Genomic DNA, 17,028 nt, shown 5'->3' with positions numbered 1-17,028 from the left:
GGCACATACAGAGGAAAGTCTTTATTTTTTTCAGTTAAAAACAAATTAAAAAAGGCCGCCCTGATACGAGGTGAAACGAGTTCAGCTGGGCTGTAAAAGCGGCGGCGCTGCTCCGCGTCTCCTGTTGGCCGCTAGGTGGTGGTAGGAGTCCACTTTGTTAGGAGGAGAGCTGGGGGATTTAACCGAGGTCGTGCAGCCTGCTGCAGCCCACGTTATTTGGGAATAAAGCATTAAAGGGAAACCATGAGATGGCATTCAAAGGCAGAGCGGTCGACTCGAAGGTAAGATGGGGAAATCGTGTGCTGTGAGATTATCCGACTGTCCTGTGGATTTTCAGGCGTTTCTGTGAGCCGTGGATCGAAAGTGGGAATTATGTGCGGTTAAACAACAGAATAAGCTGGCTATGACAGGCTGTTTTATATATAATGTAAACACACACGTTAAATATGTATATCATACCTCTTATATATTATAAACCAGCAGCAGGTCGGGCTGCAGCACATAAAAGAGCCTGCCTGCCTGTCTGCCTGCTTACAGACCACGCATATCCCTCCCACTGCAGGGATCTGCGTCTATAATACTGTGAGAGTGCAATCCTCAGCTTTAGGTGGTGTTTGCTCGTGTTGCGTTATATGGAAAATATGTAGCGTTGACGGACAAGAATCTTTAAATTACGCCCCATTCTCTATCCATCCCAACAGACCGTGCTCCTCAACCTGCTGCTGTGTCTGCTCATATTTTACTCGCTTTTCTACATGATCGGGAGCGTCTGCTTTGGTGCCTTCAGGTGAGAGCCACGCACGCGCAAGGGATCGAAAGGAGGGTTTGTCTCCTATAATAACTGGAAGTATATTGATGATTATAATAAATAGCAACAAATATTCAGAATCCAAATGTCAAGATTCTGAATAAAAAAGTCAGTATTTTGACATTAATCTCTTTGAGTTCTAAAATTAATGTCAGAATTGTGAGGCTATTCTGAAATTAACCTCAGAATTTTGAGATTAATGTCAGAATTGTGAATAAAAAAGTAAATATTCTGACATTAATCTCAGAATTCTGAGATTTCTTTTTTCTCTGAATTCAAAGATTAATCTCAGAATCTGAGAAAAAAAGTTACACCAATCACACACATCAAACAGACTACAAACTGCACTGCTATGCTATTTTTCTTTAACTACATTTAATAAGGTATTTTTTATTATCCTTTTTAAATGTATGACATTTATTGTAATAGTTTTCTGCACAGTCTCTTTAATGTATTATATTTCTTTTTATGTTTTTGTTGGTATGTTTTATTGTATTCCATTCAAACTGTTATATATTTTACTTTAATTTCTACTTATTGCATTCATAATTTTTCTGTTTGAGCTCCTTCTTTTCTGGAATTTTTAACTTATTGACCTATTTTGTTTCGCCATATCGTATTATGCTCAAGATGTTCTACTTTACTTATAGGTCATTCTGCATTATTTAAGCTATTTACTCTTAGGTTATTCTACTTATTGGTCATTTTACTTTATTTAAGGTATTTACTAACAGATCATTGTACTTATAGGTTATCCTTCTTTATTCAAGATATTCATTTAATAGATTATTCTACTCATTCTACTTTAAGATATTTACTTATAGGTTGCGCTTTAATGTTTTGTCTGCTGTAACTTTATCATATCTCTCATCTCAGGTTGGACCACTTTGATGGACTGATTCCTTTTGACTTTAAGACCGAACCTACCGAATCCAACTCCAAATACTTGGGTGAGCACACCTAATGCGTGCAATGCTGTCGACACAGAGTGGCAGCTTTATACACATAATCTATTTTCTCTTTTCTTTTTCTAGTGAACCTCCTGTCCTTGGAGCTCACCTACTTTTGCAGTGGCCTTCTGTTTGCCGCAGTGGTGAGGAGGCGGGTTTGGGACTACGCTCTCACTGTCACACTGGTGCATGTAATGATCACCAGCCTAGGTGAGCAGAAATGTATCGGTGCATCTACCCAGGTGCATGCTTGAATAACCAAATGCATTGTGTAATGACACGTTTTGTTTCCATGTTGCAGTAATGTTGGAGTTTCCTACTGTGTGGCAGTGGTGGCTGGCTTTAGGTAAGACAAACACTGCCAGCTCATCGGTTACTATCAGTCTTAACTTCATGAGGTTAGCTGTTTCAAATATGTCACTCTTCATTTTTCCCTAGGCAGTGGCTTGTTTCTGATGATTTGCAACGGTCAGTTGATTGCTTACTTCACATGCCAGAGTGAGCAGAGCTACGCCTCCTTCAGCATCTACTGACAGACTGAAAGCCACCCTCCCTGTGTCCAAACTGTTCCACAGTCTTGTGAAGTGAGGTAGAAAGGATCAGAACAGATGCTCTCCTTTTTTCTCTTTTTTTTTTGAGGGGAAGACATCCATTAGCTTCTCCACAGTGATGGGCTTTTTCTGTTCATCACTAAAATTAGACACCAAAACACCACACGTGAAGTCGGAGCTGGGGTCCAATTTGTGTTTTAGTGTTGCCAATAGGCTGGCATCCTGTTGTTGTTTTTATCTAAACACCGCATGGAGATGCTTTCTGTATTTTGCTCTGTCACTATGCAGCAATAAAGCAGCCAGTGAAGTATTTTGAGTGCACTTGTAAGCTGTGAATGTAATGTTAGAATGAGAATTTTGCAGTACACATTGTATATTTTAATATCCTGTAAATGCAAAGTGTTGAAAAATAAATCTACTCCAAACTGTTGAGTGCTTCATATAATGCATTAAAGCAGCGAGGATGAAATAGTGACCAGCCCATTCCATCATCACGACCACATATTGAATTAACATCAATAGCCAAAAACACAAAACAAACAAACAAAACATCCAATGAAACATACAGTATGTTGCACTGTTAGCATAAAAATCTTTTTGCTCAAGTTCTTAAAAATAGACACCCACTTAAAAATTAATGATGTAAAAAAGAAACAACTGAACAACCGCGCCCCCGGAGGATTCGGTGTTGTTATGAAACCGGCTCTGCTGCCAGGTACTCCACAGGGTTCATGTAGGAGAATCCTTGGAAGGCCTCGCTGACCCCGGCCTCCTGGCACATGTCGTTCACACAGGCAGGTACAGGTTGTCGTGTAAACGCTGGGTCAATGTAACTGACATCCCAAGGACCAGCCTGAAGAGGAGAGAGGAGTGAGCCATGTTCCCTCGGTTAAAAAGAAAAGTGCGTCGAGCTCATTTCTGATTCACTCGTACCACTTTTGGGATGAAAGGGGGTCTGATTTTTCTGGCCAGGAGGTCATCCCAGTCGATAGAGGCGAAGAAGGGATGTTCCTGCAGCTCCGCCTGGAAACACAATAACAGTTAACCCTTCTGTGGCCATGTTTCATTACTGTTTCTCTTCTTTTTAGCTGGGGCACTTACAATGTCACAGCTCGCTCCTAAGCGTCTGGAGACATCTTTTTCCAATAAGCCCTCCAACAGTGAGCAGGCAGCTTTAGAGATGTCGCTGCGTAGCTGCAGAGGGCCGTGAAGGATGTTCTGAAACATTTGCAGTTTACTGCGACTATAAAATGGAGGCTGTGAGAGAGAGGGAGGGGAAGAGGGAGGTGGCTTAAGGTGAAGATGCTGATGATGTAAAGGATAGAGATCACTGCACCTGCACTCACCAGTCCACAGATCATCTCATAAGCCACCGTGCCGAGTCCCCACCAGTCCACAGCTGGGCTATATGGATGGCCGTGTAACACCTCTGGAGCAAGGTACTCCGGAGTGCCACAGAAGGTGTGCATGACCCCACCTGTGGCCACACCTTCTTTACAAAGCCCAAAGTCAGTCAGCATCACGTGGCCCTCACTGTCCAGCAGGATGTTCTCAGGTTTCAGGTCTCTGCATAAAAACAAAGAACACTGAGTCCTGCAAAATCTGACATTAGCTGTCATTTCTTTGTTAGTTTCCTTTAGCTTCACATTGCTTTTCCTCACTCTTTAATTTTTAATGTGGCGCCGGAGAACATGGTGGATTTGAGTGGGAAAATTTCATTGGGAATTCTCTGCATGAATAAATGAAGCAGGCAGAACGTGGTCAAATCAAACATGCACAAAGAAAGAGAGAGAGCACAGAGGCGAGAAAAACTTGGAAGGGTGACTATGCTGCCGCTTTTCTAATGCTGTGTTTTCACGCATATATATATATATATATATATATATATATATATATATATATATACATACATACACACACATACATACCTGTAGACGATGTTAAGAGAGTGGAGGTAGCCCAGTGCTGCAGCCACCTCTGCAGCATAGAAAGCAGCTCTGGGTTCTGGAAATGACCCCTCTCTCTGCAGGTGGTAGAAAAGCTGAAAGCAAAGCAAGGAATTCAACACAACAGCAACACCTGCACTTCTACAAACTCATAGAGTACACAACAACTAAACATCTGAATGCAGAATATTTTGAAATCCTTAATCTTACAGTTTTTCTCAGTCGCTTTGGTGCGTTTCTCAGATCAGAATTGAAATTCTCATAACTATTAGTTCAACCTCCACAACACTCAGTCATTTGTGCACATCATAGTAGCAATTTCTCCTCTCTCTGAACAAACTTCAAATGATTTTGGACATGAATCAGTTGCTTCCATACATTTCCCTGCTGCTTTCTGACATTTCCATTTGCTTATGTCATGTCAGTCAAAAGTAATCATACCTATGGATGCTGAATAGTCATTCCCAATAAAACTAATAGTCATACATCCATTGCTTGAGTCATCACACACAAAATTGTTGAACTAGTTATCACATGCCAAATATTGGCCATCTGTCAAGCAAATCCTATACCTTTCTGTATCATTTTTCCTGGAAATGTCTCCGAAATTGAACAATTGATCTCAGGTGAATTACAGCTGTCACTCATGAGGAGGCGTGTGAAAGTTTAGTTGTAACCAATGACAAACAACTTGTTCACTGTCAATTATGGATGAATCCTGTGAATCCCCAATTGGCAAGCATATATAAACTGCGCAGGGGCTAGTGTGTACCATTTCTACACTTCTGTGACACAAAATGGAAGGTCAGCACCGTGGAAGAGGGGTGAGGATGCGGGGAGGAAGGGGAAGGGGAAGAGGGAGAAGAGGCAGAAATAGGCAGATTCCTAATGAAATAAGGGCTACAATTGTGGACCATGTTGTCAATCACGGCCTCACCATGGAGGAGGCTGGTCGAAGGGTGCAACCCAATATTGGAAGAACTACTGTCAGTTCAATCATTCAAACATTCCGTAGGGAAAACAGGTATGCAAACAGTAATACACTGTACTGTACTGTGCCATCTCAGACACATCACATGTTACTGTACTGTATTTGCAATTTCACAAAAAGTTCACTCTGCACCACATAGGATTGTAAGATAACCTCGCGGAGGCGGAAGAGGGCCCCTTTTTACCCCACAGCAAGAAGAAGCCATTTGTGCAATGGTCATTGCAAACAATGCAATAAAGCTGAGAGACATACAAAGCGCTGTCATAGAGAATTACACGGTATTTGGCAATATTGAATCTGTTTCAATTTCAACAATTGACAGAGTACTCAAGAAAAATGAAATCCACATGAAGCAATTGTATAAAGTGCCATTTGAACGAAACAGTGACAGGGTGAAGGAGATCCGTCACCAGTATGTGCAGGTAAAGCTGGTCTTCTATGTTCTGCACTGCAAACTGTTTTACAGTACTTCGTAGTTTCATGCAGTACACTTGCAATTCCACAGCACATACTCTACAATGTGTTTTACTAAATGCATGCATTACTGTTTGTTACTGTACACAGGCATATTGTGACATTGCATTTCTGTCTCTCTCTAAAGCGTGTACTGGAGCTGGAAGCCAGGGAAACACTGCACACATTCATATATGTTGATGAGGCAGGTTTCAATCTGGCCAAAGGCAGAAGGCGTGGAAGAAATCGCATTGGACAGAGGGCAACCACTGAAGTCCCTGGTCAGCGCGGAGGGAATATTACCATGTGTGCAGCCATCTCAGACAACGGCGTCCTCACCCATATCGCCCTTCTTGGTCCATACAATACCCAACATCTCCTGACATTTTTAGACACTCTTTACAGGGACCTAGTCCCTGAGAATGAGAGAGGTGGAGGCCAACTCAGCAAGTATGTTGTTGTCTGGGATAATGTCCGTTTTCACCACTCCCATCAGGTCAGAGAGTGGTTTGCAGCACATGACAGAATTCTGGTTGAATATCTCCCTCCATATTCCCCATTCCTTAATCCAATAGAGGAGTTTTTCTCTGCCTGGAGGTGGAAAGTTTATGACCGGCATCCACATGAGCAAATGGCCCTGCTAGCAGCCATGGATGCAGCATGTGACGACATCACAGCAGGGTCCTGCAGAGGATGGATTCGCCACTCCAGGAGATACTTTCCTCGCTGCATTGCGAGGGATAACATCTGTTGTGATGTAGATGAAAATATGTGGCCAGACAGACAGGAACGTCTGGATGTGCCAGAATGATTTACTGTACTGTTACATGTGCTGTTTATTGTTCACATTAGTGCACAGCTCTACCAAATGGGTGATTTTATGTTTACATGTATTCTACAGTGAACAAGTGACTGTAGCATATTTTTCTTTTGCACAATTCTGTAGGATTACAAACACTTCTACACAATGGAAATGTGAAACGTACGTATTCAGTGTCTCAGTTACTCCCAAGACTCCCATAACATCTACAGTGACTTTACTGCACATTTCAGATGGCTGTACAGGTAGGCCATAGTGCTGTCGTCAGCATTTTCAGGTGTCACCAATTGTTTTTGCAATGGGAAACACTGAAATTATAAACTGTCATAGTGGAAACATGACAATGCCATTTGACTATCTTGTTCATAAAGATGGTGTCAAGACTTTTCATTTTGATGGCACTGACAGTTTCATTGACATGGATACTTGCTTTTGAGGTATGGATAATCAATTCTGTGCATGTGACGTGCTTTTGCAGGCTATCCACTAGGTTTTGCAGTTTGCACTAATTGTTTTGGGAAATGCACTAACTGCTGTGCAAATGTTAGTGGTGTTCTGAGGAACGCACCAAAGCGACTGAGAAAAACTGTATACACTCACCTCCCCTCCGTTGACATAGTCCAGGACAAAGTAGAGAGTGTTTGGTGTCTGGAAAGAGAAGTGGAGTCCCACCAGGAATGGATGCTGTAGTCCTTTCAGCAGTACACTCCTCTCAACCATCACATGCTTCTGCTACAGAGACAGAACACTGGATGGATGGATGGATGGATGGATGGATGGATGGATGGATGGATGGATGGATGGATGGATGGATGGATGGATGGATGGATGGATGGATAGATAGATAGATAGATAGATAGATAGATAGATAGATAGATAGATAGATAGATAGATAGATAGATAGATTACCTCTTTCCTCTTGACAATCAACTGTTTCTGGAGCACTTTCACGGCATAATAACCCCCTTGTTTTCTATGTCTTGCCAGCAGCACCTGTAAAAGTTTGAATTTTCACATTTAATCTCACAGCACCAACCTCAAACACAGCAACTTACAAGGTCAACCAAATCTGGGGAAAAAGTTCCCATCTGACCCCGTCAGCATCAGAAAAACACATTTTACAAACTGTAAAAACTACAACACAGCTGGTACATTTTTACCTATAACACAGTCAAGCTGGAGACAGTGTAGAGTAGTAAGAGTAAGTAATTCTTGTGTTTTTTGGCTTTGTTCTGGTATTAAATATTTTTGGAAGCGTGCTCATTTGTTTATTCTTAAAAATTATGACATATCTAGGTCATGTATAGTGCTCTAATTTCATCATATGAGAGGAAATATTGAGATGGTACGAGCCAGACCCACAAACACAAAACAAATAGCTGAAATTAGTGAGTGAAAAAAAAAATGTCCTGGAGCTGTTGACTCATCAGATAAGAATTCAAGAGGTACGATGTCTAGAGAAAAGAAAGAAATGGACTGTGTTTATGTGTGTTTATGTGTCAGAGACAGGGCGAGGACTGAAATATTGATGTTACATGAACAAACTGCAGAGACGAGGCAATCCAGGTTGTTCGTGAGTGCATGTAGGTGCTTTCTGTTTGTTTGTAAGTAATAAAAAAATGACAGTAAAAAAAACTGCAACCAGCTGTTTTACAGCGACGAGTTAGATTTGTGACTATGTTAGAAAAGTATTTTTCCCACAGAATGGATCACGGTTGGGAAATGAGCGATTCCTAAAGCTGTAACTTGTTTTTGACCAGCCACCTCTCTGATATCATGATATGAGCACCGAATATTTGTCAGAAATTAACATCCAGGGTACCAGTGCTTGTTTGGTGCACTGATGCTTAAAGCTGGTCACTTGGAGTGGGTGTAAAACTGATTTAAAAGCAGGTTTTAACAGAGCCTAAATGTGTTTTTCTGTGCTGAGAATTCGCTGTGGATCTCTCCTCTACTGAACAACAACAAATCCTCATGTTTCAGACCAATCGGCTGTCTTAAAGGGAGGTCAGGGGGGTAGGTGCTGAGGATTTTTTTTCCCCACCTTTCCAAAGCTTCCTCTGCCGATGACTTTGAGGTAGTCGAAGTCTGATGGTTTCATCCTGGTTAATACAACAGCAGAAAACAGTTAATAATGCACATCCGAGTACAAATAAGTCATGCATAATAATTGGATGTGAATGCATGATAAGAAATAACTCTCAGGTTGCCTCTGGTGAAGCTCATGAATGAGAAAAAAGCCTTCTGGCCACTTTATTAAGTCCAGATTGTGCATCATTGACAACATAGACGAAATATTTCCCGATGTAAAGGGAGAAAATGACTTACTGTGAGGTTTCTGTGTTCGTGGAGCTCTGAGGAAAAGACATAGAGGGACAAAACGGTCAGGAGGTCAGCTCAAGTTTCATCTTCTGTCAACACTCAGCAAAGACTTTAAAAAAAAGTCTTCTCTCTGAACTCACCAAAGTAGATTTCTCCTCCTTCCCTCTCCCCGGTTTGCTTTGTCTCTGCAGGATTTTCTCAGTGTCCAGGCTTCAATCGGGAGATCGGACACAGAATATGAGGGTTTGTTTTATGAGGTTCAACACGAAGGAAAAAAGCTGTGAAAAAATTACTGTTGCCAACTTACTGTTGGCAGAGGTGCTGGCTGGAAACAAATTTGTGCAAGAAGTCACTGAAGCCCACTTTCTTCCCCTTGAGCAGAGCTGTAGCACAGGAAGAGGGTTAGTCCCTTACATAAGAGGTCAACAGCTGTATTTACTCAGCAGAAGGTTGGTGTCACTTTATCACCGCACTTCTCTCAAGTGATCAAACTTCTCTAATTATATGGAGACTTTCTGAACCTTTCAAGCCAAGATAAATAATTTTAACATTGTGGTATTTTATGCAGTAATGACTAATTACTCTCTTTTGGCCTCTTTAGCTTTTATCTTTATATTAGATGTTATACACGAGCTTGCTTTAAGATCACAGGTAAAGTAAAGCTTATCTTAAACATTTATATTTAATGTTCTTACCTGAGAGAAACGAGACAAGGCCTTTCATCTTGGCATAGGTCATGGGCCTTTCTTGAGACACGATCATCTGGAAAAGAAAAGAAAAAACGACCAGCTGGTTTAACTTGAAAAATGAAAATTAAAAAAGAAAATATCTGAGGAGCAGAGCGCAGGTAGCTGCTGCTGAAGGCACACGGGTGGACTGTCCTTCTCTGAGGTGCCCTACTTGTCTCACGTCGCCCCTGACCTGCCGTTCAGTTTAAGGACCGGTGACGCAGGGGAGACGCTGAATACCAGTGAAGCTGCGTTCAAGTGCCCTCGGAGATATCCAAATTATATTACGCGTGGACAACCGTAAGTTACGACAAGCCACTGGCCAGCAGTATGTTTCATTTTTCCTCGGCAGCATCTGGGACTCTCGTTCCTGCATTAGATTGCATAAGCGTACACCAAAGCCTTTTAACGTTTAAACGGTCTGCTGACTTGTTAGAAGTCACCAGTGGAAAATATATCTGTAAGTCATTTGTAAATCATTTTTTTAACATTAGAATTCCAGTAAACCAAAAACTAAACTACAGTTTTCTTTATTATCTATTAATAGTCAATAAATTCTTAACTTTTACTAGTAAAAACAAAAATTACAGAGGTCTATAACTGTTTTTCATAATGTTTAAAGGAGATTTTCCATTTCAGATCAACAACCCCATTTCAGACGTGTCACCATTATGTCTAACAAACAAAGCGAAAGACAAACTCTGACTATAAAGTAAGCAGTGCTTTACATGTAGCTAATAGTCCCAAATGCAGTTAACTTACCACAAATTAGCCAACATGGAATTATAGCTTTATTTTGAATGAAGTTACTGATGCCTCGAATGGGTATTTTTCACTAACAAGAAGTTAATTGTTGATATCAAGAATGGACTTTTTTAATGGCTAAAAATTAAATGTAAACCCTTTACTGAGTTGTTAATATCCACATATGTCAGCTGGTGTTACATTACATATTAATACTGCTGATGTACAAAAGTATTGGGTCATGCCTCTTAATCGCTGGATTAAATAATGCTGTGGGATTGTTTTTCTGGGGGTGAGTATCTGCTGAAGGGAAATCTTGAACGTGAACAATCCTCTGCCTCCAACTTGGTGGGAACAGTTTGGGGAGAAGGTTTTTTCCCTTCCAGCACGACTGTACCCGGGTGCTCCATAAATGAGTGGATGAGTCTGGTCTTGAAGAATATTATTCGCCCACACAGGCTGTGACCTCAACCCAAATGAATACCTTTAACATGATCCAAAGAGGAGAATGTGGTCCAGGACCAACATCAGCATCTGACCTCACAAATGCTCCTCTGAATAATGAACGTCCAAAAATTCCTCCAAACATACTCCAAAATCTTGAAAATTCTCTCACAAGAAGCTCTAAGTGTAATATGTCGGTGGCCCAGTATTTTTGTCCACATAACATGCTGTCAAAATAAGCTCCTGGCACTTGAATGCAGCACAGGGGAATCGTGCGCTCTCAGGCTGACCCTGCAGGGCCCATGTGGTGATGTCAAGGGAACTTTTTAGTAACTTGTAACATTTTTTTATGATCCCATTTACTGCTGTATGGAAGCTTCCTAAGAAATTCCAGCCACCAACATTTAGAAACCACCAGCATGTCATAGAGTGGGTGACAACACTAGTACTGCAACAGTGTTGATACTGTATTTAGAATAGGATAAATAATGGCAGTTAAACTGTGAACAAACTGGTTCATGTTACTCCAGAAGGGCTTTTACTCAGAGACATAATTTTTTATGAGAGCGGAATAGTTGCCCTCGGTTTCCTTTTCAACATATAGTAGCTCAGGGAAACTATACCCCAGTATCATGGCAGCTTTCCAACACATGGCAAGTCGGTCATTCTGTCTCGTGGCTGCTTGATGTCTGAAAAAACTGGCAAGGCCTGCTATGTCGTTAAAGAGTTTTATGCTTGTGATATCTGATCAAACCCATTTCACATTCATAGTAGCTGCTTGTTCCAGATATGATTTACATACTGAGGCTGTGTGAAATTCAAATCTTCCTGTCTGAATTACATAATCTAAATTGATATGAACACGAAATTATATAATGAATGGAAATAGCAACCAGGTGGGTCTGGCACAGGTTGTGGTAAACAAATTCTTATGGAAGAGGCAGAGAGATTAGAAAGAGATGATAGAAGAAATTTAAAAGTGAGAAATCTTTACATGGTATGCTACACTGTAGTACTTGTGAGATGATTTAATAAATCCCGCAGTGTACAGTTACCAGATGGAAAAGATCAAAAGAGTCGTGTCAGCAATGAGAATAAGAGGGTGTGAATTAAATGGGACATGAAGTTCAGATACTGAAATAACTTCGAGTTTGTCCCTCTGTCTCCAGTGTCTAAATTTGGAGCCGTGGGGTTCGGAGTAGAGCTGGTACAGGGTGTCTTGATTGCTGTTACAGAAAGTTGATCCTGGGATAGCAACAGGGGGAGATTTCCTGTGGGGTGGGGGGAGGAAGGGGAAAGCTAGAAACCCTGTCACCCCAAAGTGAACCAGTCTATGCTGGTCTGATGGACTGCCCTCAGTCTGAAACCTCTTGTCCCATCACTCTGACGGCATCGGAACTGATCAGAGCTGGTTTTACCTTTCCAGGTCACACTGAACGCAGGTCACACATCTCAGCACTCCAAAAGCAGTCCTAAAAGTGCGTAAGCCCACAGCACAGACTCCAGATCAGCCTGCCCAACTGAACAGAGGAGGGTCTCTGTGAAGCAATGGAACCGTGAAGCCAGGTGATCATGAAACCAGATAACAAGTTAAAACAGGCATATGCCTGTAACTTGGGAATAAGTTGTGGGAGTAAGTTGTGTTTCCTAAAGTGTATTTGAGTACATTTTCCCTTGGTTTTCTCCTTGGCATTTGCTCTTTAGTACAACACTGAACATCTGTTAATTTTAGGTTAAGTCAGCTTGCCACATGCTGTATGACAAATGTACCAAAAGTGGACACAATGTAAATATAAATTTACAATGAATATACATACAGTTACAGTTAGAAATTTACATCCAGTCATTGTGGTATGAATGTCATAACAACTCTGGTCTCTTAATGATTTCTTTGAACCTTGAGAAAAGAAAAGGAGAGACTGGGTTAATTTATACAAAAGGTAATGAGGGAAGTGGGAGCAGGTAGGGAACACAGCTCCAGGCAGCTAACCAAATGAGACAGGGAAGTAAAAAAACACAAACACAGAGCAGCGCTTACCAAAATAAAACAGGAGGGAAGACAACTGAATGGGGAAATGGGATTAACTTTACACAAATAAACATAGGAATAAGGAAGACAAAAATAACTAACACAACGATGAGATTGAAGGAACAGAACAGGAATGCTAACAGGAACTAATAAACCCAGAGTCCTCTATAACTAAACTAAGAACATGAGGCTAAAAGATAAGGAACCTATACTAAACATGGGGTGATCGTGGCTCAAGAGTTGGGCGTTCGCCTTGTAATCTGAAGGTTGCCGGTTCGAGCCCAGGCTTGGACAGTCTCGGTCATTGTGTCCTTTGGCAAGACTGTTGCCTACTGGTGGTGGTCAGAGGGCCTGGTGGTGGCAGTGTCCAGTAGCCTCACCTCTGTCAGTGCGTCCCAGGGTGGCTGTGGCTACAATGTAGCTTGCCATCACCTGTGTGTGTGAATGGGTGGATGACTGGATGTGTAAAGCGCCTTGGGGTCCTTAGGGACTAGTAAGGCGCTATACAAATACAGGCCATTTACCATTTACATGAGGACATAACAAAACTTAGGCACAAGGAAATACAAAATAACACTATAACAAACTATAAAATAATAGAGAAAATGAACTTCAATAACTTTGCAAAACCGAAAAGAAAATAAAAAAACTCAAAACCAAGAACCTAACGCAGAGGGACCATAATAGCTCTTCTTCCAGGGTGGAATGATTGCAAAGCTTTAATAACTTACAAGAAGCAAAAGTTGGGCCCATAAGTCTGGATTTATTTTGGATTTTCCCAAATTCACAAAGGTTCAAATTATTCACACAGGGTCAGATATATACATATACCCCCATTGTTTGACCACTCTTCTTGGCAGAATTGGTTCATTGAGTTCATTTCCTGGCACAAACCCAGCTTTTAAACGATCCACAAATTTTCAATAAGGTTGAAGTCGGGACTTTGGGAAGGCCATTTCAAAAGCTTAAAGTTAGCCCGTTTTTATCGATTCCAAAACCAGTATTGATGTGTGTTTGGGATCATTGTCCTTTAACTGTCCAAGTTTCAACAATCTATCTATTGATTTAAGGTGAAGCTGAATAATTTGAAGGCAATGCTCCTTCTTTATTATTCCAACCGCTTTGTGCAGTGCACCAGTATCACTGACAGCAAAACAGCCCCTGATCATGGTGCTACCACCACCATGCTTGACAGCTGGTACAGCGCTCATAGGTTTGAAAGCCTCACCTTTACCTCTCCAAACATGCCTCAAGGTATTATGATCAGACAGCTCAAGCTTTATCTGGTCTGACCGTTATACTTTCCTTCAGAAGGCATTTGGATGGATGGTCTATGCAGGAAGCTGAACATTTCAGTCAAGCTTGAAGGTTTAAAATTTGGAGCTTGGAATTTGGCTTGTATTTTGGTTGACATCCTCTCAGTCCATGGTGGTGTAAAACTCTCTTCACTTTGGACAGTGACGCTTGACACATCAAAATAACAATTATTTGAACTGATTGTAACTGTCCCTGAGACAGTTACAATAAAGGTGTTGGTTTTATATGTTTCTGTAATAGATTCATGTTTAATTTAATTCATTTATTTGTTGGAAAGGGTTAAAATTTATTAAATGAGATAATAAAAGTGTAGCATTTATTAAATTACTTGTCTATAATATGAGGTTACAAAATAAGGGTTTGTTAAAGATGTAAAGTGCTGTAAAGTTTGTATGAGGAGGTGTTTGTAATGGTCACATGGCCAGAGTTTGGCTGAGAGCACAACCATGGCATTGTGGGTCAGAACTAGCATGGATACAGAGCTACAGATGCGGCTACAGCCACAACATTAATGTTATTCTGCATGTGGTCCAAGAGGCGCACACGTCTTCACGGTGGCTGAAAAGAATAACAGAGAGAGAAATAAACTTATGAAGACATCAGTATGAAGCGTGGCCATTCTTTGTTGGACGCCTGTAGTTACACTGATGATCCTGGAATGTGTAGATGTTTAGAAATGGCTCCAAGAGACCTTCATAACTTGTGTAAATCCATAATTCTCCTTCTTAGATCTTTGCCAAGATCCTTGAAGTTTCACATTGTTCAGAGTATTCTAGCGATGGCTGTCAAACAAATCCTTTTTTATGTTGGCAAATACAAACTAACTGTTGTAGTCAATCATGTCAATAACTAATGAGAAGTTAATAGGTCATGGGCTCATCAGCTTAAAAGATATTGTAGAACATTCAGCACCGCTTATAAAAAGATTTGAGTCTGTGTATGTATTACAGCCTGTGTATATATCTTTTGACATGTGTGGATTACAGAAAATCCGAAATTAACTGAAACATTTTTATTTTTTAACATAATTAAAGATATCGTACAATCATTCCACCCTGGAAAACAAACAAATAACATTCATGCCCATGCGTGAGACCACCTGCATGAGTTCGTTAATGTTGACTTATTAAGCTCTGCTCTACATTAGTAATCTACAGATACTGTAAACACACACACACACACATATATATATATATATATATATATATATATATATATATATATATATATACTGTATACTGTATAATCACACTGATACTGAATATTGTATGAGGCGCTATTGGTGGAAGTCTGCCCTGAGAAAGAACATATGGTATACAATAACATGGCAAGCTTAGTTGTGCCAGTATATAGTAATAATAACTTGAGTTTAGGTAGAAGTCAGTGAGTGTTGTGGTGTTTAAGTCATGAAGTGTAATAAAAGAGGTGATGAAACATGTATCAAACATATTTAATTCATTAGTTTCGTTGACAAGGCTGCCTCATCCAACTATGAGTCATCTAGTAGCAAAGGGCTGTCAGCTAACATCAGAGGGTGTTACTGAAACAGCATGCCGCTTGTGGTCAGCAGTGTTATTGCTTTGATTTGTGTAATACTCACTGCTGGTGAACAAGCACCTGGTTGACACGCATCTCATCTCTGCCTGTTTCAGCTTACATACAGTACAAAGAACAATTAAAATCACTATGCTGGAACATTTTAAGACAGGTTTTCACACTGTGTGCCATCATTACTTTTTAAATCTCTGTCTGAAGTGGGAATTTCAAATATTTTACACTTGCATATCATTACCATCAAACACTATGACAGTTAAAGACAGTTTTGTTTTTACATGTCTCTCGGATTTGGTCAGTATCAGCTATTGGAAGTGTATTTTTGTTATTATGTATTACTATGAGAGGACATGGAGGAGAGAGCCGCAGTACTTCAAGTGTCCTGTAGATGGTGACATCAAGCCAGAACATTTCTTGAAGCATATAAAGTCTGATGAAGAACCTTGGAGGCTTTTCTTGTTTTTGTAATCCTAAAGTTGGACAAAAAACACCTTTTCCTTTTCCTGAGCGAACAGCTTTATGAAATCATCAGTCTGCTGTCAGAAAAAACGATATATGTGTTTGCACATTGCTGCAGTGCTTCTCCTGTTTTGAAACTAGAGCACTTCATTGAGCTTTAATACAGAATATTCTCAGAATATTTCATGAATATTCTGAGAATATTCATGAATATTTCATGCCAACATGATCTTAAACTTCACATACTCTGAATTACCCTCAGTGGTGCACCTGTCACAAACGAAATAAATTAAAGATTAAAACTATTAAAGCTAATATTGAGTCCTGGATAAATAAATGGGAAGAATAACACTTCTAAACATATAATATGTGATTATGTATAATGCGTTATTTTATTAGGTGGCTGTCTGTCTTAATTTGCGTATATATTTTTAGTTTTTGTGTCTGGTTTGAAAGAGAGATCTCAGACTTAATGAGACGAATATATTATTATCTTATTATTATTATTATCATTATAAAAATAAGACACAGTCACCTTTAATAATCACAAAAAAGGTAAATTGTAAAAAATGTAATCTTTGAGTAGAGTAAAGTGCAAACTTAAAACATTTCATCGTGTATTTTATTTTCATGTCACTTTAAAATTTTGCGATAACGTTTGTTGTTCTGCTTTTAATTAATATCGAATTAATTTTATTTTGATTGTTAAAAGATTTTTCAAGGCAATTATTTCATGATTCAGGCTTTGAGGGGTTAAAAAGATAAAGTAAGATAAGCTTTATTGTTACTGAAGCACAAGCATACATAAAACTGCAAGCTTGTTAATGCAGGGCCTTGTTCTTACAGGCTGTCTTTATATACAGTCTATGCTCCAGACTTCCTCTGCTTTTCCTGCGCGCCTCCCAGCGTGGG

At 40.2% G+C, this 17,028-nt stretch overlaps 2 protein-coding genes across 3 annotated transcripts; one reads left to right on the top strand and one right to left on the bottom strand.

Annotated features, from left to right (window-relative positions):
* Positions 1-121: 121 nt before the first annotated feature.
* On the top strand, positions 122-2,739 carry LOC101475785 (putative transmembrane protein 244). The gene is made up of 6 exons (XM_004541353.4): positions 122-281; positions 702-787; positions 1,685-1,758; positions 1,843-1,968; positions 2,060-2,104; positions 2,197-2,739. The coding sequence occupies exons 1-6, from the start codon at positions 249-251 to the stop codon at positions 2,289-2,291; spliced, it is 459 nt and encodes a 152-aa protein (XP_004541410.1). The 5' UTR covers positions 122-248; the 3' UTR covers positions 2,292-2,739.
* sgk2b (serum/glucocorticoid regulated kinase 2b) lies at positions 2,665-9,780 on the bottom strand. 2 transcript variants are annotated; one of them, XM_076889986.1, is made up of 12 exons: positions 9,537-9,780; positions 9,149-9,224; positions 8,982-9,051; positions 8,848-8,873; positions 8,564-8,621; positions 7,429-7,512; positions 7,120-7,251; positions 4,238-4,350; positions 3,656-3,875; positions 3,411-3,566; positions 3,243-3,332; positions 2,665-3,162 (listed from the first exon to the last, which is right to left on the bottom strand). In XM_076889986.1, the coding sequence occupies exons 1-12, from the start codon at positions 9,601-9,603 to the stop codon at positions 3,001-3,003; spliced, it is 1,254 nt and encodes a 417-aa protein (XP_076746101.1). In that variant the 5' UTR covers positions 9,604-9,780; the 3' UTR covers positions 2,665-3,000. The 2 variants fall into 2 exon arrangements, with proteins under 2 accessions (XP_076746101.1, XP_024654793.1); XM_024799025.2 differs by having other exon boundaries at positions 7,120-7,248.
* Between the last annotated feature and the right edge of the window lie 7,248 nt (positions 9,781-17,028).

The sequence above is a fragment of the Maylandia zebra genome, linkage group LG11 (genome assembly GCF_041146795.1).
Source record: "Maylandia zebra isolate NMK-2024a linkage group LG11, Mzebra_GT3a, whole genome shotgun sequence".
NCBI classification, from domain to species: domain Eukaryota; kingdom Metazoa; phylum Chordata; class Actinopteri; order Cichliformes; family Cichlidae; genus Maylandia; species Maylandia zebra.
This window is presented reverse-complemented; position numbering and strand designations above follow the sequence as displayed.

Excerpts from the sequence above, each read along its gene's own strand:
- LOC101475785 (XM_004541353.4), top strand. The coding sequence starts at position 249 with ATGGCATTCAAAGGCAGAGCGGTCGACTCGAAG. Across the intron at positions 1,969-2,059 it reads TGTAATGATCACCAGCCTAG|TAATGTTGGAGTTTCCTACT; the intron begins GTGAGCAGAAAT and ends TCCATGTTGCAG. Across the intron at positions 2,105-2,196 it reads GCAGTGGTGGCTGGCTTTAG|GCAGTGGCTTGTTTCTGATG; the intron begins GTAAGACAAACA and ends ATTTTTCCCTAG.
- sgk2b (XM_076889986.1), bottom strand. The coding sequence starts at position 9,603 with ATGATCGTGTCTCAAGAAAGGCCCATGACCTATGCCAAGATGAAAGGC. Across the intron at positions 7,252-7,428 it reads TGATTGTCAAGAGGAAAGAG|CAGAAGCATGTGATGGTTGA; the intron begins GTAATCTATCTA and ends CTGTCTCTGTAG. Across the intron at positions 3,333-3,410 it reads TAGGAGCGAGCTGTGACATT|GCGGAGCTGCAGGAACATCC; the intron begins GTAAGTGCCCCA and ends TTGTGTTTCCAG.